Source organism: Drosophila ananassae, chromosome 3R (assembly GCF_017639315.1).
Source record: "Drosophila ananassae strain 14024-0371.13 chromosome 3R, ASM1763931v2, whole genome shotgun sequence".
Lineage (NCBI taxonomy): Eukaryota > Metazoa > Arthropoda > Insecta > Diptera > Drosophilidae > Drosophila > Drosophila ananassae.
The window spans coordinates 24,458,564-24,476,496 of record NC_057930.1 but is presented as its reverse complement, the minus strand read 5'-3'; the positions used below and the strand labels follow the sequence as shown (position 1 = coordinate 24,476,496).

Sequence of the window (17,933 nt, the reverse complement as noted above, 5' to 3'; positions counted from 1 at the left end):
TCCAGGCGGTTATCAACCGAAAAAAACAAACAACGACCAACGATCGCAATGCATTGGGGCCCGAAGCATTCAAAGTCAGGTTCGATGGCCGGTCGTGCTCGCTCGCAAAGTCACTTCCATTTGTTTGCTCAACAGTGCGAAACGTGTAAAAAGTGATTGGCGAAAAATTGTTCAAATTATTAAAGTCAAGTCCCCAGTACATCATCCCATCATAAAATCGAAAGTATGCCTCTGAAAATTAAGAATGTTCTGGTCTGCGATGCGGTGGACAAGTCGTGTGTCGAGCTGCTGGAACAGCATGGCATTAATGTAAGTTACAGCAATTCCCTCAGGCGACAAGTGAGGAATGAAAAAAACGATTACACCCATACAAGTGCGAGATAGTACAGTGCTCTCTCAAGAAGTTAAACTTTCATACTAACAAAGAACATTTTATTATTTAACTTTAAAGGATTTAAATATAAAAGTAAAACATTTGAAAATGTAATTTTTATAATTTCATTCCCCAAGTCCTCACTGTCCTCTACTTAGTAATCTTGTAAGGTGCTTAGGTGGTAGACGAATGAAATATGCATACATACTTGCATTTAATTGATTGCACAATTTAATCAACGTTGTTTACCATTTATTTTTCGACTAGGTTACCTACAAACTGAAACTCCCCGTGGAGCAGCTATGCCAGGAAGTTAAGGTAAGTGGCTTAAGGATACCTCTCACAAGAGCACAAAAAAAATATGTAAGAATGCACACGTAAGAGGAAATCCTGTGTAATTGAAAGCTTTTGATTCACAATCAAGTGCGGCTTTAGATTCTGTAATCTGCAAGTGAGAAAAGGAACAACAATATCTGTTTGTGAAAAGTGATTACCCAATATTACCGGCATAGCAACTTGGCAGAAATACAATTTACACATTATCAGCAGTTTTTATTTGTCCAGGCATTTAAACAACAATTTCTTAATAATTATAAACACATCAATGGCCATAATCCGATGAGTATTTAATTAAAATTCAACTGCATCCCACAGCCAGAATTCTGTTTCTAATTATATTTTTTTAATTTTATTGGGAAGGGTAATAATGATTTGTAATAAAAGGGAATTAAATGCTCAAAGAAATGGATAAACTTTTTTTTAGTGATTTCCCAAAAGGTTTAGCTTTTTTTCCATTGAATGTTTAAACTTTAAACAAACACATTTCAGCAAATTTTCAGCTATATTTGTGGTTACTTTCAATTGACCTGATTTCGCCAATTTTATTGAATATCCAAACAAACCACCAAACAAGCAGACAGACATAATATATAAACTGGAATTCTGAAATTCAAATAATATGAAACTGATATTGGCTGAAGAATTAAAATCACTAATTCAAATCAAACAAAATGTGTGCCATTCAACCCAAAGCGATAAACACACGACACGAGATGCTAGACATTATTATCACCAATTTATAATGGAAGTAATCTGAAAAGCTCTTATCAAATCAATTGTTCATCAGCCGATGTTTGCTCAATATTAACCGTGTTGCTCTAACCGTCACCGCAAATTTCTGGAAATGGCTTATTAACCGAATTGGTAATTGAACTCTAATAAAACTGGAAGTTTGTGTTGATAAGGCAGACCCACTCTCTTCCGAGAAATAAACAACCATGCTATCCCTTCCATTAATAATAAAAAAACCTTTTTAGAGCTATGAATTTTGCAAAAATATTTTCATTGAAGCAGCTGCTAATTGTTTAAATTTATTCATTTTGCAGAATTTTGATGCTGCCATTGTTCGCTCGGATACGAAAATAACCGCGGAAGTCCTGGCCGCCGGAGCTGGCAGTCTGAAGGTGGTGGGCCGTGCCGGGGCGGGCGTGGATAACATCGATGTCCCTGCAGCGACGGCGCATAATGTCGTTGTCCTTAAGTAAGTGCCCACGTAAGCCCATTGTGCACTCAGGCTACCAAAGGGATTTTAAGCTACACTGTGATTACTGAAATATATTTCTTAAAAGAAAGCCTATATTAAATAAGAGATAGTTATAATATTCATAGACTTATATTTTAGCCAAAAACTATCTAGAATTTAATTGAACTTCCATCCTAAATAGTTAATAATTCATTTCACAGTGCTAAGCTTATATTTCCCAATATCATATAATAATTATGCGCATTCTGATTCGCGGGATTGGCTGCTGGTATCGCATCGCAGCCTGAGACTCTGTCCAGAATCATGACTTGGGTCAATTGACGTCGTTTGACACGCATAATTAAGGGACTCCCGAATATCCACAAAGGGAATACACAGGCGGGATGCAGGATGCTGACACCCCACTCTCATTGCCAAGGATACGGGCGGCGAGCGCGAAAATTGCCATATTTTTCGCTCTAGCTGCTCTTGTATTTCTTTTTTTTTTGGGAAAAGAATTTGCATAATGCTGTCTAGTCACAACAAACGACACCCCTTGCCACACCATTTTAGCCACTGTCTATCACAGAGTATTTAGGGAATGTTTAACTAAAGTCTCGTCTCGGCGCTTTCAGCACTCCGGGTGGCAATTCCATTTCGGCCTGTGAGCTGACGTGCATCCTAATTGGCGCCCTGGCCCGCCCCGTTGTTCCCGCCGGCCAGAGCATGAAGGAGGGTCGCTGGGACAGGAAGCTATACAGCGGCACCGAGTTGTACGGAAAAACACTGGCCGTCCTTGGACTGGGACGGATTGGTCGTGAGGTGGCCATTCGCATGAAGACCTGGGGCATGAGGGTGAGTCCGCAAGCTCCACACTCCTTAGTGGAGATTATTTAATCCAGGTGTAACCCTAAATCACGACTGAGTGTTTCCCAGATTATTGGATACGATCCCATTACCACGGAGGCGGAGGCCAAGGCGGCAGGCATCGAGAAAATGACTCTGGAGGAGATCTGGCCCTTGGCGGACTACATCACGGTGCACACGCCGCTGATTCCGGCCACTAGAAGTAAGAATTAATATTAATAACTGCAATGATGTCCATTCTTTGATAGTATTATCAAGTATGGTTCTCCATTGGCAACAAATTTAATACAAAAGTTTAAACGTAATTCATTTTCTATCACAGATCTCGTATCCTCGGAAACCCTGGCCAAGTGCAAGCATGGCGTGAAGGTTGTCAACGTGGCCCGTGGAGGCATCATCGATGAACAGGCCATTCTCGACGGCCTGGAGTCTGGCAAGGTGGCTGGAGCTGCCTTCGACGTTTATCCCGAGGAGCCGCCAGAGTCTGCGGTTACCAAGGCCCTCATCAGCCATCCGAAGGTGGTGGCCACGCCCCACTTGGGGGCCAGTACCGCGGAGGCTCAGGTCCGTGTGGCTGTGGAGGTGGCGGAGCAGTTCATTGCCCTGAACGGAACATCGTCCCAGTACACCAGCACCGCCGGCGTCATCAACAAGGATGCTCTGGCCCACTACCAGTAGGGAATAACGAATTTTGAAACTTAATTAAGATTGGAAAATAGAGCCAATAGTTCAGAATTTACCCGACTAAGTTTACAAGCTCCATTGTATATAAATAAACGATAAGGGTACTATTCTGAGTGCTTCTGAAAACTATAAGGAAAGTGTTTATTTTTGTAGCTGGATATTTTTAGCCAAGCGACAGGTGGGATAGCTCCCACTTTCACAACTCCCACCTGAATACTCACTCCATTAACATGATTCCTCTTAATTCGTAGATCCCTTAAAGGTCTTTGGCTGGCATTCACAACTAGCCTCTGGGAGATATTTTTATGTGGTGTTTTTACTGCAAGCCATGGAAAAATACAGTCAGTCATGGAACTTTTCCTGCCCCTCGGCTGTTTACTTAACCCTTAAGCGACCGCCAAGCCCTCCAACCGCACCAACATTTGCAGCTTGCAGTTCATTGTCTTGTGTAAATGTTTTTATGTGGATGTTGTTATGTGGATGTATTTATATAAAATTCAGAATTCTCACAAACTTAAATATTAATTATTCTGTTTTTTCAGGTGAGGTAGAAAATGACCATGCAGCTGGTGATTGCCGGAGAATTTTCCATTCCAATAGTTTTATTAAACTTTCCTGCGCTCTATAACATCCATTAAGTGGGGTTTAATGACTGGAAAAGCTTTAAAGATATTTTAAATTTATTATCTGCCATCTACGGATATTTCTAAGAAAACTCCCTTGAAAGATTCAAAGTTTCCGGCCACATTCAATAAAATCCAATCAGATTCTCAATTTAAATTTGAATCGTATTTAAAGCTATAGAAAAGTCTGCATGTGGACGGATTCTGACAATTCTGATTTCACGTCTGAACGAAAATAAATGTGTCATTCTATAAAATGTTTATCACATTATCATATTAATCTCCACCGGCTTCCGTTCTGCCAGTTCACATTTTCTGCTTGTAGGAAACTTCAACTTGCTGGCCATTTCCCAGCCATTGTCGAATGTATTATTATTATTTGACAAGTAGAAACGAAAAAACTTCCTTTTAAGCTGCTCAAAAGGTAAAACGGATTCGTCATGGTCGCAAATGTGTATACCATCCACCCAAAGGAGTGGGGAGATTCATTTGGTTGCGAAGAAAACAGGACACAGGAATCATCACAGCAAGAGTTAAAATTCAATTTCGGCTCCAACCTGGTCTGGCCTACCTTTGTTACCAATCAGCTTAACTGGAATCACATTTTTGAGCCAGCATGAAAATTGAACTTGGGTCTTTGATTCGGTTATCTGGCAAGGGAATGTGAATTACGAAATGACTATGTCTTTAAGAGTTCATAGGAGTACAAAAGATTATTAATTAGCTTGAAATTTTAAATTTTTCTAAGTTTGTTCTCCCATTTTTTAATAAAACATGTGCAGGCCATGTACCCCTCCCTAATAAAAACTTCCATTAAATGAAACCGAGCTCTTGACATAGCAATTGAAAATAAAAACCCCAGACAGGCGTCAAAAACAAATGTGAATGCTATTAGTAACATGTTATGCGATGCCAATTGATATGCCTAAGGAAATTCAATTAGAAATCGAAACCAAAGAAATGACAATAATTGTAAAACGCAATTCATGTTAATGGGAATACACGCGAAGTTGCTTTTCGCCACAATTCCCTCGAACATAATAAAAATAGTATCCTTCGGATATTTGCATTCTGATTTCCGGTGCGAAAGTCCCCCAAAAACCGTTCGCTGTGGCAACCAAAGTACGGATTTCGCTGAAACGAAAACATTACCCAAATCTTAATGGCCTTGAACTTGAATACCTGAAACGCAACAGGATAAAGGGTGTCCATTTTGGGGATTTCATTTAACCCCAAGCGACTACCTTGTGTCCTAAAATAGTCCCGTCTAAGATCATCTGCCCCGGAAAACCCATTACATAAACAGACAGAATGCGAATAAGATTATCCTCATAATTGACTGTCAGACGATTTGATTACGTAAAGAAATATTATTGCAATTTGTAAGGTTAACCATTTCCTGCGACAAGTATCAGGAAGGAACAAAAAAAATGTCCTCGACGAAAGGAGGATTAGTCGTCCCTCCGGGACTATAGGAGTCATCGTTGGGTCACTCTAAATTTAAAAAACAAATGATTTTCGGCTCAGAAAGAGGAACAAATAAACAAAGTCCTTCACATCCTGGCCAACTGACCAACGGCAAGTGTCCCTGGGATACACCTCTCGTCCCGTTTTGATCTCTAGTGTCCGGACCATTTCATAGACCACTTAATTTTGTCGCGTCCCACCACTTTCCGAGCCAGGAGCCGAAACGAGTCCCTCTGAAAGGACACGAAGCACGGAGGCTATAAAAGCACGGATGCCTGACAACGAACAGCCACAGTCTCTGGCGGACTACGGCCGTGTTGAATTGCCGGAACAAAGTACGGAAGTTTGGAGCGGAACAGGTTAAGGATATCGCGCTGGCACACCTGTTGGAGAAAATGAGACTTCGCTAAAAAAATCTCAGTGGCATGTCCTGGCCAAGATGTGAAATCTAGTGACCATCAAGTGCATCAAAAGACAGTTTGTTAGATTGAGAGATAACCAGTGGCCGGATTTAAGTCCTGGTCCGTCCCCGCCAGCACCTCTGTATCCGCGTCCGCTTCTGTTTCGGTGTCAGTTTCGTGGAAAATAAAACTTTATTGCCATTGATGCCGTTAAGGATGCGAGCCACCAACTGCACCACCACTGCCACAGCCACAGTCGCACTCTGTAGCGTCTACTTCGTCCTACTCGGCTGTCAGCGGATCCATGGCAATCCTTTGGCCGCCGGATCCGCTGCCTCCTCGCGTCGCCTGTCGGACACGATAAATATTGGATTCCTTGCTGAATATTCGCAGATGCGAGTGAGTAGCCTAGATTTCACAAAAATATAGCCACCCAGGATACAAGAGAACAAAAATAGATTTCTGAGAAAATTTGTAAAATCAATGTTAGTTTTTCACACAAAGACTATTCACAAAAAATTTTAAACATTCCAAATGGTATTATAAAGAAAGTGCTTAGTTAATTGTATATGTGCATGCATAATACATCAATTCTGCACATTTGCAATTCAAATCACAAACTCATTTGGCCCACAAGTCACCGCATATTGTCCCGAAAAATATCATGAAATTTATAGCTTTTTTGTGGCAAAAATATGATGGGGAAGGTGCAGGAAAATTGTCCCTCGTCAAACGCATCAATGTGTCACATACTTTGACAGACTACCCTAATAAGTAGATAAAATGGTATAGAATATTTAGTGACTACAAAGAGCACATTTTGAAGACTAAATCGACATTATTTTGAGCTTAAGTTTCAATTAATTGCATGGCATTTAAATAAAACGTTTACTATTTAAATGAAAATTAATGGAAACCCTTTGAGGCATGTCAGTGTGTTTTCTGCTTCGATCAGAGTCCCTTTCAGCTTTTCCCATCACGTTTTGATTTTCCTTATGTTTCCCGACAGGGATTGACATGGCCATCTGGTCTTTGATGGAATGCTAAGCCTACTAGAGATAAACAATGCTGATTTGGATATCCTTGGTAGGTGGATGGTAATCCCACACAATCTTCGGCACTAGTCAATATTGGATCAAATTTAATTGGAACCAAAACTAAACCCAAACACCCTTGGGTACTCAGCCTATATGTATGAGTTCTGAGTGTATGAGTGATGTTCACAATTTATTTGAATGACTGCCAAACAATATAGAAAGCTTAACAGCAAATCCATCAACAAGTCCCAGTGCCAGTTATTGGCTTTTCCCCTCTATCTGTGGAATTTAGCAATCTATTTGGTTCATACAAATATATTGACAACACAAAACGTTGGCAGCACAAGATCCCTGTGGAATGATTATTTGCTTCGAACTATTGTGTCGATGTAGACCATTTAAAAAATGCATGAATGCAATTTTATGTTAAAAAGACTATAAAAATGCAATACTGACTAGTCACACATATTTATATTTTCCATTTCCGCCTGTTATCGCCTCACTTTTCCTTGCTTTTCTTTTATTTCTCCCCAATGACCCATCGAGTTCCCGCCAAAGTTTTCCCTTGAGGTTTTAGGAGCTAGAAACGATGTGCTTCGTTAGTAAATTGTTGAAAACTCGCACACAGAATTGTGTAATGAATCTATTTAATATCCTGGAAACAAATATTTATATTTGGCTGTTAAGTCTTTTAATGAAAATGTCCAGAATTCATTAATTGACTTTGTGAAAACATCATTAACTCAAGTGGACACCATAAGAAAATATGAAAAAGAAATAAGAAGACGAAAACCGTTCAGTTTATTGTGAAATCAATCCTTTTAAATTGCTCTGAATTTCTTTTAAAGAAACAGGGAAAATAAACCAAAAATCGTTGAAATTTGCAGACTGTTTAAAAGAGAATTCTGAGAAAAAAAACTTGAAGAGGAGAATTATAAAGAAAAATAACCTTTAATTTAGTTGGTTTTTGACTTCACAGAACATTTAAAATCTGATTTAAGCTTTATTAAATAATTTATTATGAATGCCAACATGCCTTTTTGATGACTTGTGGCCCTGGTTGTGGCCCTGTTTTTTGCCCGGCTTGTGGCCCTGGTGGTAATTAATATATTGCTCGTAGTTCTCATAAATTTTGATCTGAATAGCTATTGTAATCACATTATAATTAAGACGGCCCTAGGCTGCTTTTTAATTACCATTTTGTCCTCCGTCAAGTTAATTACCATGCTTTTCATTAAAGCTCCAAAGTGCAAACAAAGAACTCCTTGTCTGCTATTTATAGACATCACATTTTTTCATTTAATTCCAATTAATGTTCAAGTATTTAAAATATTATTAATACGAAAGAGTCTGCAGCGTTTCCGGCATTTATTACAAAGAGAAATCATGATTCAATTTGGAACGTTTTGTTAAAGCTTTACAAAAAAAAGTTTCATGGAATGTTCAGGATTCAACAAATGTCATGAAAAGCAAATAGAAATCATGGCATTATTATTTTTAGCCAAAAATTGTGTGGTCCATTCAAAAACAAATAACCATTCTCCTCCCATAATTCATTTATGTTGGCATTTATGAAATTAGGCCACAAATAACAATCACGAGCCTCAGGCCCAATACGAGCAAATATAATTTAATATTTCAGGCAAAAACCAAAGACCAAAATGATGTGGACGATAATCAATGCTTTTGAGAATAATTATTCTCTAATTATAATTAGTAATTATTATTCATAAAAGTAAAAACTTCTATCTAACAAGGCAGGCACCTTATTGAGTTATTTTTCAAGCAGTACTTTTGACCCGAATCTAAATTTTATAATATTAAAAAATGTTTGAAACCATATCCAGATACATTCGTTACCATCGCTGTGGCTTCATATTCATGATCCTCCAAGTGACTATGATGCTGACGCTGCTGGAGATGAGGATAGAAATCGAGGCCACGCCAGGGCAGCAGAGATCCAAGACCCGGCTGTTCGTGTTTTTGGATCCGATGGCCCTGATATACAGTCCATTGTATTCCGGGTTCGCTATGGGTGGCATGTTCTACGGTTACGGGATGATATATCTCCGTTCCAAGGGGCCCCTCGAAGGCTTCCTATCCAGACTCCGCAACTCAGCACTGTCTGTGTGGCAGCAGTGCAGTCCCCTGATGATCCTGCCCTGGTGCATTAAGATTGTCCAAGGCCTCTGTAAGCTCCCCGTCTGCCTGTGGATGTGCCTGTTTAACGAAAATCGACCTCAGGCCGATTACTTTGTGTTGCTCGCCTTTCTGGCCATCGGTTTCTGGTTGTATATCGTGACACTGGCCATTACCAGCTTCATCCTGGCCATGCGGCTTAATATACGGTTGTTGTGCGCCAGGACCATCGGTCGCAGCGACCACGAACTTCGAGCCTATGCCCAAGGAATTAACGAACTTCTGGGCTTTGAAATGCTGGTGATCAACTAACTTTCTTTTAATAAAAATGTTATAATTATTTTTACAAATTTTATTAGATTTTTTAGCCATCTCTGTAGCCTCAGGGCATCCTTAAATTGCATTCTTTTGTGGGACTTGATTAAAAATACCTACATTAAATTCCTCTTTCTATGTTAGCTTCCTAATGATGTTCTCCTTCCCTTTCTTTAGTAACTTCAGTGGAGTTTATATTTTTTTCAAAGCCTTTTTCATGCTCTTGATGGCGCCATAAATTGCATTCTTTTGTGGCTTAAGATTTATAAATTAGAAATTCCTTAATTAAACTCCACTTCCCTATGAACTCCCCGCATAAATTTCTCCACTGACGTTGTCGGTCTGTGTTTGTCTTTGGCACTGTCATTACCAAAACATGCATTAATTAGGATCTTTTCACGCACAACTGCATCTTTAATTATAAAAGAAACAAGGCTAGCGACTTAAATTTAAATTCAAACAATTTGCGACAGGTGACGCTGGGAGGACTGCCACTCGCCGTGGAGGATGTGAACAAGAATCCGAAACTGTTGTTGGGAAAAAAATTGGCCTTCAAGCCCGTCGACATAGGCCACAAAATGAGCGCCTACCGTGTGAGGCCTTTGAGGTAATTCATGCAATTTAACCCACGACTCCTTTGTCCTTTGAAATGGTTGCCTCATATGAATACTCCGTTCCTAGGGCAATGACGCAGATGCGTGAGGCTGGGGTGACCGCCTTTATTGGACCGGACGAGAGCTGCACCTCCGAGGCACTGCTGGCTTCCGCATGGAACACACCCATGCTATCATTTGTGAGTACTATGACAGGTGAACCATAAACTGGGTCACATAGGTTCAATTCAAAGTGCTTCTCATCTTGACATTTGACAAGCAACTGGATTTTATTTCAAAAACTCACTCTTTAATGGACGCTTAAACTCAAACTGCCAAAACAACACTTCTTTCCAGGATTAAGTGTGTTTAAAGATTGCCTGAGTGCTTAACCTACAAAACTTTTGCAAAAACATATCAAAACCAATAAAACTTTTAAACTCCACTCGAAATTAAAGCTCTTTAAACTAAAACAACTTAAGACAAATGTTTATTTTAGAAATGCGCCGACTCCATAGTCTCCAATAAGAGTACATTTCATACCTTTGCTCGAACTCTGGCCCCCGCCTCAAAGGTAGAGTATTAATTTGCAAAAAAAAATACTTTATGTATGACTTCAAAATTACCAAGGTTTCCAAAAGTGTCATAAGTTTGCTGAGTGCTTTTCATTGGGAAAAGTTTTCCATCGTTGTCAGTTCCAAACCAATCTTTGGTTCTGACGTAGCCCGGGCCATTCAGGTGAGGTATTAATTTTATTTAATTAGGATTTATGAAATTTTCTTCAACAATGAAACAGGAACTGGCTGAGGCAAGAAACTTCACCATCAGCCATTTTAAATACATATCCGACTATATACCAACCACGAAGACTCTATCGCAAATCGATAAAATTATTGAAGAAACATACCTAACAACTCGCAGTAAGGATTTTAATTGTGCTTTAACTTAAAGAACTTTATTAGAAATTAAAACATTTTAATTAACTAAAACTTCCTAAATAGTTTACGTATTCATTGGAGAGCACATCGCCATGGTTGACTTTGTGCGGGGTCTTCAGAATCGCCGACTCCTGGAAAGTGGGGACTACATTGTGGTGTCCGTGGATGATGAGATCTACGATTCAAATCGGAGAGTTAACTTTATGGAACGTAGTAAGTGAATTGTATGGCTCTTGTGGACCAGGACTAGATTTCTAATGCATGCACCATCTATTCCAGATTATTTAGATCCTTATATTAGAAAAGAAAAGAGCAAATCACTGGACAAAATCTCATTTCGTTCAGTTATAAAAATAAGCATGACATATCCACAAAACCCCCATATTCGGTAATTTATCTGACTCTTAGTTATAACTATAACTGTCAGTGTTTTTGTTGCGTCTTTCTCTTTCAATTTTAATGTGAATTTTTAAATAGTGACGTTGTCCTTTCTTTAAAAAAGCATGATTCTTAATATTATCACAGAAACCTTTAACATTTTGTTATAAATTCTTCTCAAATCTATAAATGGTATTGAAAACCTATCTTTGTTTTGAAACGTTAGTCATTTAGCATGAAATGCAAATAAAAATATTTCGAAACCCATTACTTAGCTTTGGTGGTTCTTTTATTTTACAGCGATATTTGTTCAAAAATAAAAGACTATGCTCGGAAAACTCCATTTCTGGTTCCATATCACCAACGTGTGTTCGACAACATATCGGTATTATTTTCTTTTCCAAACTCTAATGAGTAACATTTAAAATTTTATTTTTATAACATTTTTATGATAAACTAGGTTCCAATCTACGGTTTGCACCTGTACGACAGTGTTATGATCTATGTCCGCGCCATATCAGAAGTTTTACAATTTGGAGGAGATATTTACGATGGAAACTTGGTAATGAGTCGCATTTTCAATAGATCCTATCACTCCATACAAGGATTCGATGTGAGTATGGTTTCTTTAAGGGATAAATAAATCTTATTTTGATTCTGGCAAAGGTGTATATTGATTCCAATGGCGATGCGGAGGGTAATTATACTGTAATAACCTTGCAAAACGATGTAGGTGCCGCCTCAGGTGGTTCCCTGGCCAAGATGACGATGCAACCAGTGGGTTTCTTCGCATATGATAAGAATTCCCTAATACCGGTTGGTTAAACATAAAGGACTAAGTATAAGTTATAAATAAATATCTTAAAATATTCCCTAGGAGTTTCGTTATATAAAAAACGACAGACCTATTCAATGGCTTAACGGTCGTCCCCCCAGAGCTGAGCCTCTTTGCGGATTTAATGGCGAGCTGTGTCCTAGGAAAGGACTTGATTGGCGATACCTGGTAACTGGTCCTTTATGTGCCCTGGTCGTAGTGGTGGCCATTGCGTTGCTGATTAAGTAGGTTTTAAATATTGTTGCTTTTTTAATATATTAAACATTTTTAAAAATTTTTAAAGGCATTACCGCTACGAACAAACTTTGGCGGGACTTTTGTGGAAAGTGGATATGAAGGAGGTTACAATTATAAACCTAGGGGAATACAATAATCCAAGCAACAAAAATATTGTAAATTCCCCAAGAAATTACCTGCATATTTAAGTTATATCAATTATATTATTTCCCATTTTAGTTTCAAGTTTGTCGACAAAGCCTTCTGGTAGTTGGTGAAGCCAACAAAAGGTCCTTTACAAATATAGGTAGAGATTACAGTTAAATATTATTGTTATTATAATATTATTTTTAAATATCTAAAATCTTGTAGCTCTTTTTCGTGGCAATATTGTGGCCATGAGAAAGATTCACAAAAAGAATGTGGACATAACCCGATCCATTCGCAAGGAACTCAAATTAATGCGAGAGGTAACTTCAAAAGCTAACTTTTTATGGATAATTTCAAATACCTTTTAAATAATATCAAGGTACGCCACGAGAACATTATTAACTTTATTGGGGCCTCCACGGATCATGGATCGGTTATCCTGTTTACCACCTATTGTGCCCGGGGCAGTCTCGAGGATGTGCTGGCCAATGAGGACCTCTACTTAGACCACATGTTCATCTCCTCGCTGGTGGCGGATATATTGAAGGGCATGATATATCTTCATGACTCGGAAATCATTTCCCATGGCAACCTGAGATCCAGTAACTGCCTGATCGACTCCCGGTGGGTTTGTCAGATCTCGGACTTTGGACTTCACGAACTGAAGGCGGGACAAGATGAGCCTAATAAGTAAGCTCAAAATATACCTCATTTTATTGCCATTTTGTATTCCATCTGCTCTTTACAATAATGGATAAAAATAATCACATTTTCTGAATGCCGTGTCGCAGGAGTGAACTGGAAGTAAAACGTGCCCTCTGCATGGCGCCGGAGCTTTTGCGGGATGACTATCGACCTCCTCGTGGCACCCAGAAGGGGGATGTCTATTCCTTTGGGATACTGCTCTACGAGATGATTGGCCGCAAGGGTCCTTGGGGCGAAACCACCTACTCAAAGGAGGGTAGGACATTAGGCACTTGAGAAATGATTTTGTCCCGAAATAAAATTGTATTTTACACTTTTTAGAGATAATTCATTTTGTCAAATGCCCGGAACTGCTGCAGCACGGCGTATTTCGTCCGGCTCTGACGCACACACACTTGGAAATACCGGAATATATTCGCAAGTGTTTGTGTGAGTGCTGGGATGAGGATCCGGAAGCCAGGCCAGATATTCGACTAATTCGCATGCGCTTGAAGGAACTCCAGGCAGGCTTGTAAGCTTTACAAATTGTGGATTTAAAATTCTCTTTTAAAATCAACTATTTTTTAAAGGAAACCCAATATATTTGATAATATGCTGTCTATAATGGAGAAGTATGCCTATAATCTCGAGGGTCTTGTTCAGGAACGTACTAATTTATTGTACGAGGAGAAAAAGAAAACCGATACGCTGCTCTACCAAATGCTGCCCAGGTAATATTACTAAACTAATCATGAAAAAATTCAAATAATTTTATAAATACTATCAATTAAAGACCTGTAGCCGAACTTCTGAAACGTGGAGATCCCGTAGAGGCAGAGTGCTTCGATTGTGTCACCATACTGTTCAGTGACATTGTGGGCTTCACCGAACTCTGTACCACCAGCACTCCATTCCAGGTGGTCGAAATGCTAAATGAATGGTACACCTGTTGCGACTCCATTATTTCCAACTATGATGTTTACAAGGTTGAGACCATTGGGGATGCCTATATGGTTGTTTCGGGTCTACCATTGCCAAACGGCAATCGACATGCCGGCGAAATAGCCTCCTTGGCACTTCATCTTTTGGAGACAGTTGGAAACCTAAAGATCCGACACAAACCCACGGAGACTGTCCAGCTACGTATTGGAGTTCACTCTGGTCCCTGTGCCGCTGGTGTTGTGGGTCGCAAGGTGAGTTTACTCCGCAATTCAACCCAGAAAACAGTGGGTATAATCCTTCAATTAGATGCCCAGATATTGCCTTTTTGGAGACACTGTGAATACAGCTTCCAGGATGGAAAGCACCGGACAGTCCATGAAGATTCATATTTCCGAAGCGACTAACCAACTTCTCCAGACGATTGGAGGCTACGTCTGCATCGAAAGGGGGCTAACCAACATTAAGGTAACTTAAAAGGTCTCGGAAAATTTAGAAAAAAGAACACCTTCCTTTTTTTAGGGAAAAGGCGACATGCGAACCTATTGGCTGACGAATCAACAACATTCGGAGCTGACACCGGATCTTATCAGTACAGTAGAAACTCTGGACAGCTACTGTGCGTTTACCAGAGCTAGTTTGGAGCCATCCCCACACCAATATTGCGGATCAGCCACGAACTCCTCCCGTTTGAGTTCCTGCAATTGTGCCACCAAATTTTTATATAGCCGCCGATCCGACGATAATGTCACTAGTTCCCACAACACTCCGGAGTTTCAAAAAATTAGCGAACCCACGCCGATGAACTGCAACAATTTGTGCGTTTGCCGATTAAATGGCAGCCAGGTTTTTAATAATCGAAGTCCACGATCGGCTCCGAGTATTACTTTTAAGATATAAGAGTTCAATTATATTAGACTTAAGGTTTCCCCGCTGGCATTATAAAGCCGAATTCTAAATGTTAATGTTATTTTACCAACGGACTGAGTAAGTTCTTGTAAAATATTATAATAATCATGAAAGGTTTTAATGAATTTTAAGAGTTCTTTAAGTTTTAAGAAACTGCATTTAGGATCTTGATTTTTCGTCCAGGAATAATAGTTAACATTAGCTTAATGACATCCTTCTTTTATTACCATATCACTCAAAAATGTTCAATTTATCCGTCCAATCAGGTTTGTACTGTGATTCAGAAGTATTCATTTTGAAATAATACATAAATCCTAACTCAGTCTGTTGGTAGAATCATAAATAAGTGTCCAAAACTTGTATAACAATAAACAAACATTTTGTATACTCGTTCAAAATACTTTATCCTTTTTCTTCTATAAATTTATTAAATATAATCGCTTATTAGTTTTCAGAAATTTTAAAATTATTTTTCAAGGACTGCCAGCATTCGTAGTAGGCGGCATCCAGTTTCTGGCAAGTTTCTTCTCCCCATTTGGTAACCGCCAAACTTAAAGATGATTCAAACATAAAAGCCTAAAAAATATTTGTTAAATATATTAAAGATTTCCAGCTATATTATGGCCCATACCTGAGTGCCCTCGGCTATGCGCTCCGGAACCAATTTGGCCTTTGAGGCACCTTCGAAGCACTTGACATCCGGTCCGTGGGGAGTCATCATCGAATGGAGGGTGGCCCCGCCGGCGGCGAATCCCTCCTCCTTGGCCTCGTACTTGCCCAGAATGAGGCCCATAAACTCACTCATGCAGTTTCCTAGTTTAATAAATAAAAGTTTCTGAAAACCACATTAAAGCTATATGAAGTGAGAGCTCACTGTGATAGTAGGGCGGTCGGAAAGTGTGCTCCTGGACAGACCAGCGTGGGGGAAAGATCACAAAGTCGGCAATCGCAGTTCCGGCTCTCAAACTGGGACAGGTGAGCACGGTGAAAATACTGGGATCGCAATGATCAAAGCTGACCGAGTTGATGACCATGAATTTGGCCAAGTCGTATTTGTAGGGCACATAGTTGCCATGCCAGGCCACCACATCGAAGACCGTGTGCTTCTGTTTGGCCACAAAAAGGCTGCCCTGGAACTTGGATATGACTTGGAAATCTGTAAAGGTTAGAGTGGGGTTAGTTTAATTTAGATGTTTTATTTAAACCGATTATTACTTACCATTTATGTCTTTATCACTAAACCAAGCCACTGGAGTTTCAAAATCTCTGGGATTTGCCAATCCATTGGCTCCAATGGGTCCCAAATCTGGCAACACAAAGTGTCCATCGTAAACCTCAAGAATGTAGCCCCTAAAAAATGATTTAACAATCAATTAAATTACTATATTTTAAGATTTCATCAGAATGGGCTCACCTGGAAGGTTTATTCACATTGACGGCAAATCGAATGCCCTGGGGAATAACACAAATTTCATTGGGAGCCACCGTCATTCTTCCCAACTCCGTGGTTATATTCAAGGTTCCTTCCTGGGGCACTGAAATAATCTTTATTTAGAAACCTTAAGATTCCATATGATATAAAGTTACACTCACCGATTAAGAAGTCCCCATCACTGTTGTAGAAAGCTGAGGAGTCCATGGAGCCATTGCAGGAGTAAATGTGCACGGCGAGGCCATGACGAGATCTGGGATCTCCAGCGCCACAAACAGTGTGCAAGCCCTCCACAAAGTTTACGGTCTTGCCATCCTCAGGCAAATCAAAGGGTTTCCAACGCATCTAATATTTAAGAAATGGATTAACAAATGTTGTATAAAAAGATAACTTCATAGATATTTACCTGATTCGGGTTTGGAGGCTGTTCATCCCAGTTTTGGCGAAAGTATTTGGCTCCCCTGAAGGGCTGGAAGGGAAGGTGGACGGCTGAGGGTAGCTTCCTGTAGAGCCAGGTGCGCACATTCTCAGTTCTGGGAGCAGTGAAGGCACTCCCGGAGAGCTGCTCCGCATACAGATTGTAGGGACACACCTGGGGAGAGTTCTGGGCCACGGGCAGGGCATTGGGACAGCGCTCATCCTCCGAGGAAAAGTGCGAGCCGAAGCCGGAGAGGTACTGCAATATAAGAAGTACACAATTAATAAATTCCACAGATAAGTTTGTTGTGCAATTATCTTTATGATTTCTTGATAACTAGAAAGCCTGAAAGATATTTTTATCTTTTTTTATTAAACACTAAACTAAAGCTATCTGCAGAAGCTTATAAGATGCATGATGCTGGAGAAACTTGTTTTTAATATCGGAACTGGATGATATATATATTCAAATTGAAAGGCACGCGCCCTGAGAAGAAGATTAATCCAATGACTTGCTTAATTTTTTATATTTTAATAGACAATATTAATTAATTAAAAAATTCATCTTGAAATAAAGATTTAACAAAACATTTTCTAGCAATAGTTTATATAATCCATTCACGTTATTGTCACGAATAATCCTCTCCAGAAATGTTGATAGGCTTACCTTATACTGCGCCATGTCTGATGTCTGATCCTGCTCTGGTTAAAAGTATCACTGAAGCTCGACGACGACCAAGAGCCTCTATTTATATAGACCGGGTCCAGTCAGGCCACTGGTTCTCCGGCAAACAAGATAGCGATTGTTTTGAATACTGGCCGGAGAAACTAGTCTTCGGCCAGTCCCCTAAAAATGTGCCAAATGATATGAGAGGCAAACACCTGCCCCCCAGTTGTTGTTTATGCGTGTGGAGAGCGGTGGGGGATTGTTTTGATTTTGTTACCAACTAACCCGCAGCACTGAACCCACTCTGGATGCTATAACCGATACGTTTTGCACAGAGGTTTTACAGG

The 17,933-nt window shown here is 39.7% G+C and overlaps 4 protein-coding genes across 4 annotated transcripts; 3 read left to right on the top strand and 1 right to left on the bottom strand.

Moving 5' to 3' along the window:
• Window positions 1–87: 87 nt before the first annotated feature.
• LOC6497943 (D-3-phosphoglycerate dehydrogenase) lies at window positions 88–3,578 on the top strand. Its single transcript, XM_001961731.4, has 6 exons — window positions 88–309; window positions 641–691; window positions 1,759–1,913; window positions 2,531–2,750; window positions 2,832–2,964; window positions 3,085–3,578. The coding sequence occupies exons 1-6, from the start codon at window positions 226–228 to the stop codon at window positions 3,438–3,440; spliced, it is 999 nt and encodes a 332-aa protein (XP_001961767.1). The 5' UTR covers window positions 88–225; the 3' UTR covers window positions 3,441–3,578.
• A 1,955-nt stretch (window positions 3,579–5,533) lies between these two features.
• On the top strand, window positions 5,534–15,463 carry LOC6497944 (guanylate cyclase 32E). The gene is made up of 22 exons (XM_001961732.4): window positions 5,534–6,336; window positions 9,902–10,035; window positions 10,110–10,221; window positions 10,521–10,595; window positions 10,652–10,759; window positions 10,818–10,941; window positions 11,023–11,172; window positions 11,239–11,347; window positions 11,638–11,722; window positions 11,798–11,950; window positions 12,004–12,153; window positions 12,215–12,396; window positions 12,456–12,564; window positions 12,629–12,695; window positions 12,761–12,858; window positions 12,918–13,228; window positions 13,330–13,499; window positions 13,565–13,754; window positions 13,813–13,953; window positions 14,016–14,415; window positions 14,471–14,629; window positions 14,684–15,463. The coding sequence occupies exons 1-22, from the start codon at window positions 6,142–6,144 to the stop codon at window positions 15,059–15,061; spliced, it is 3,600 nt and encodes a 1,199-aa protein (XP_001961768.3). The 5' UTR covers window positions 5,534–6,141; the 3' UTR covers window positions 15,062–15,463.
• LOC26514904 lies at window positions 8,711–9,464 on the top strand. Its single transcript, XM_014906899.3, has one exon. It carries the CDS (start codon window positions 8,802–8,804, stop codon window positions 9,423–9,425), a length of 624 nt encoding a protein of 207 aa, XP_014762385.1. The 5' UTR covers window positions 8,711–8,801; the 3' UTR covers window positions 9,426–9,464.
• LOC6497583 (homogentisate 1,2-dioxygenase) lies at window positions 15,458–17,713 on the bottom strand. Its single transcript, XM_001961733.4, has 8 exons — window positions 17,587–17,713; window positions 16,909–17,178; window positions 16,664–16,847; window positions 16,485–16,605; window positions 16,290–16,420; window positions 15,945–16,226; window positions 15,702–15,883; window positions 15,458–15,646 (listed from the first exon to the last, which is right to left on the bottom strand). The coding sequence occupies exons 1-8, from the start codon at window positions 17,599–17,601 to the stop codon at window positions 15,515–15,517; spliced, it is 1,317 nt and encodes a 438-aa protein (XP_001961769.1). The 5' UTR covers window positions 17,602–17,713; the 3' UTR covers window positions 15,458–15,514.
• Window positions 17,714–17,933: the final 220 nt, after the last annotated feature.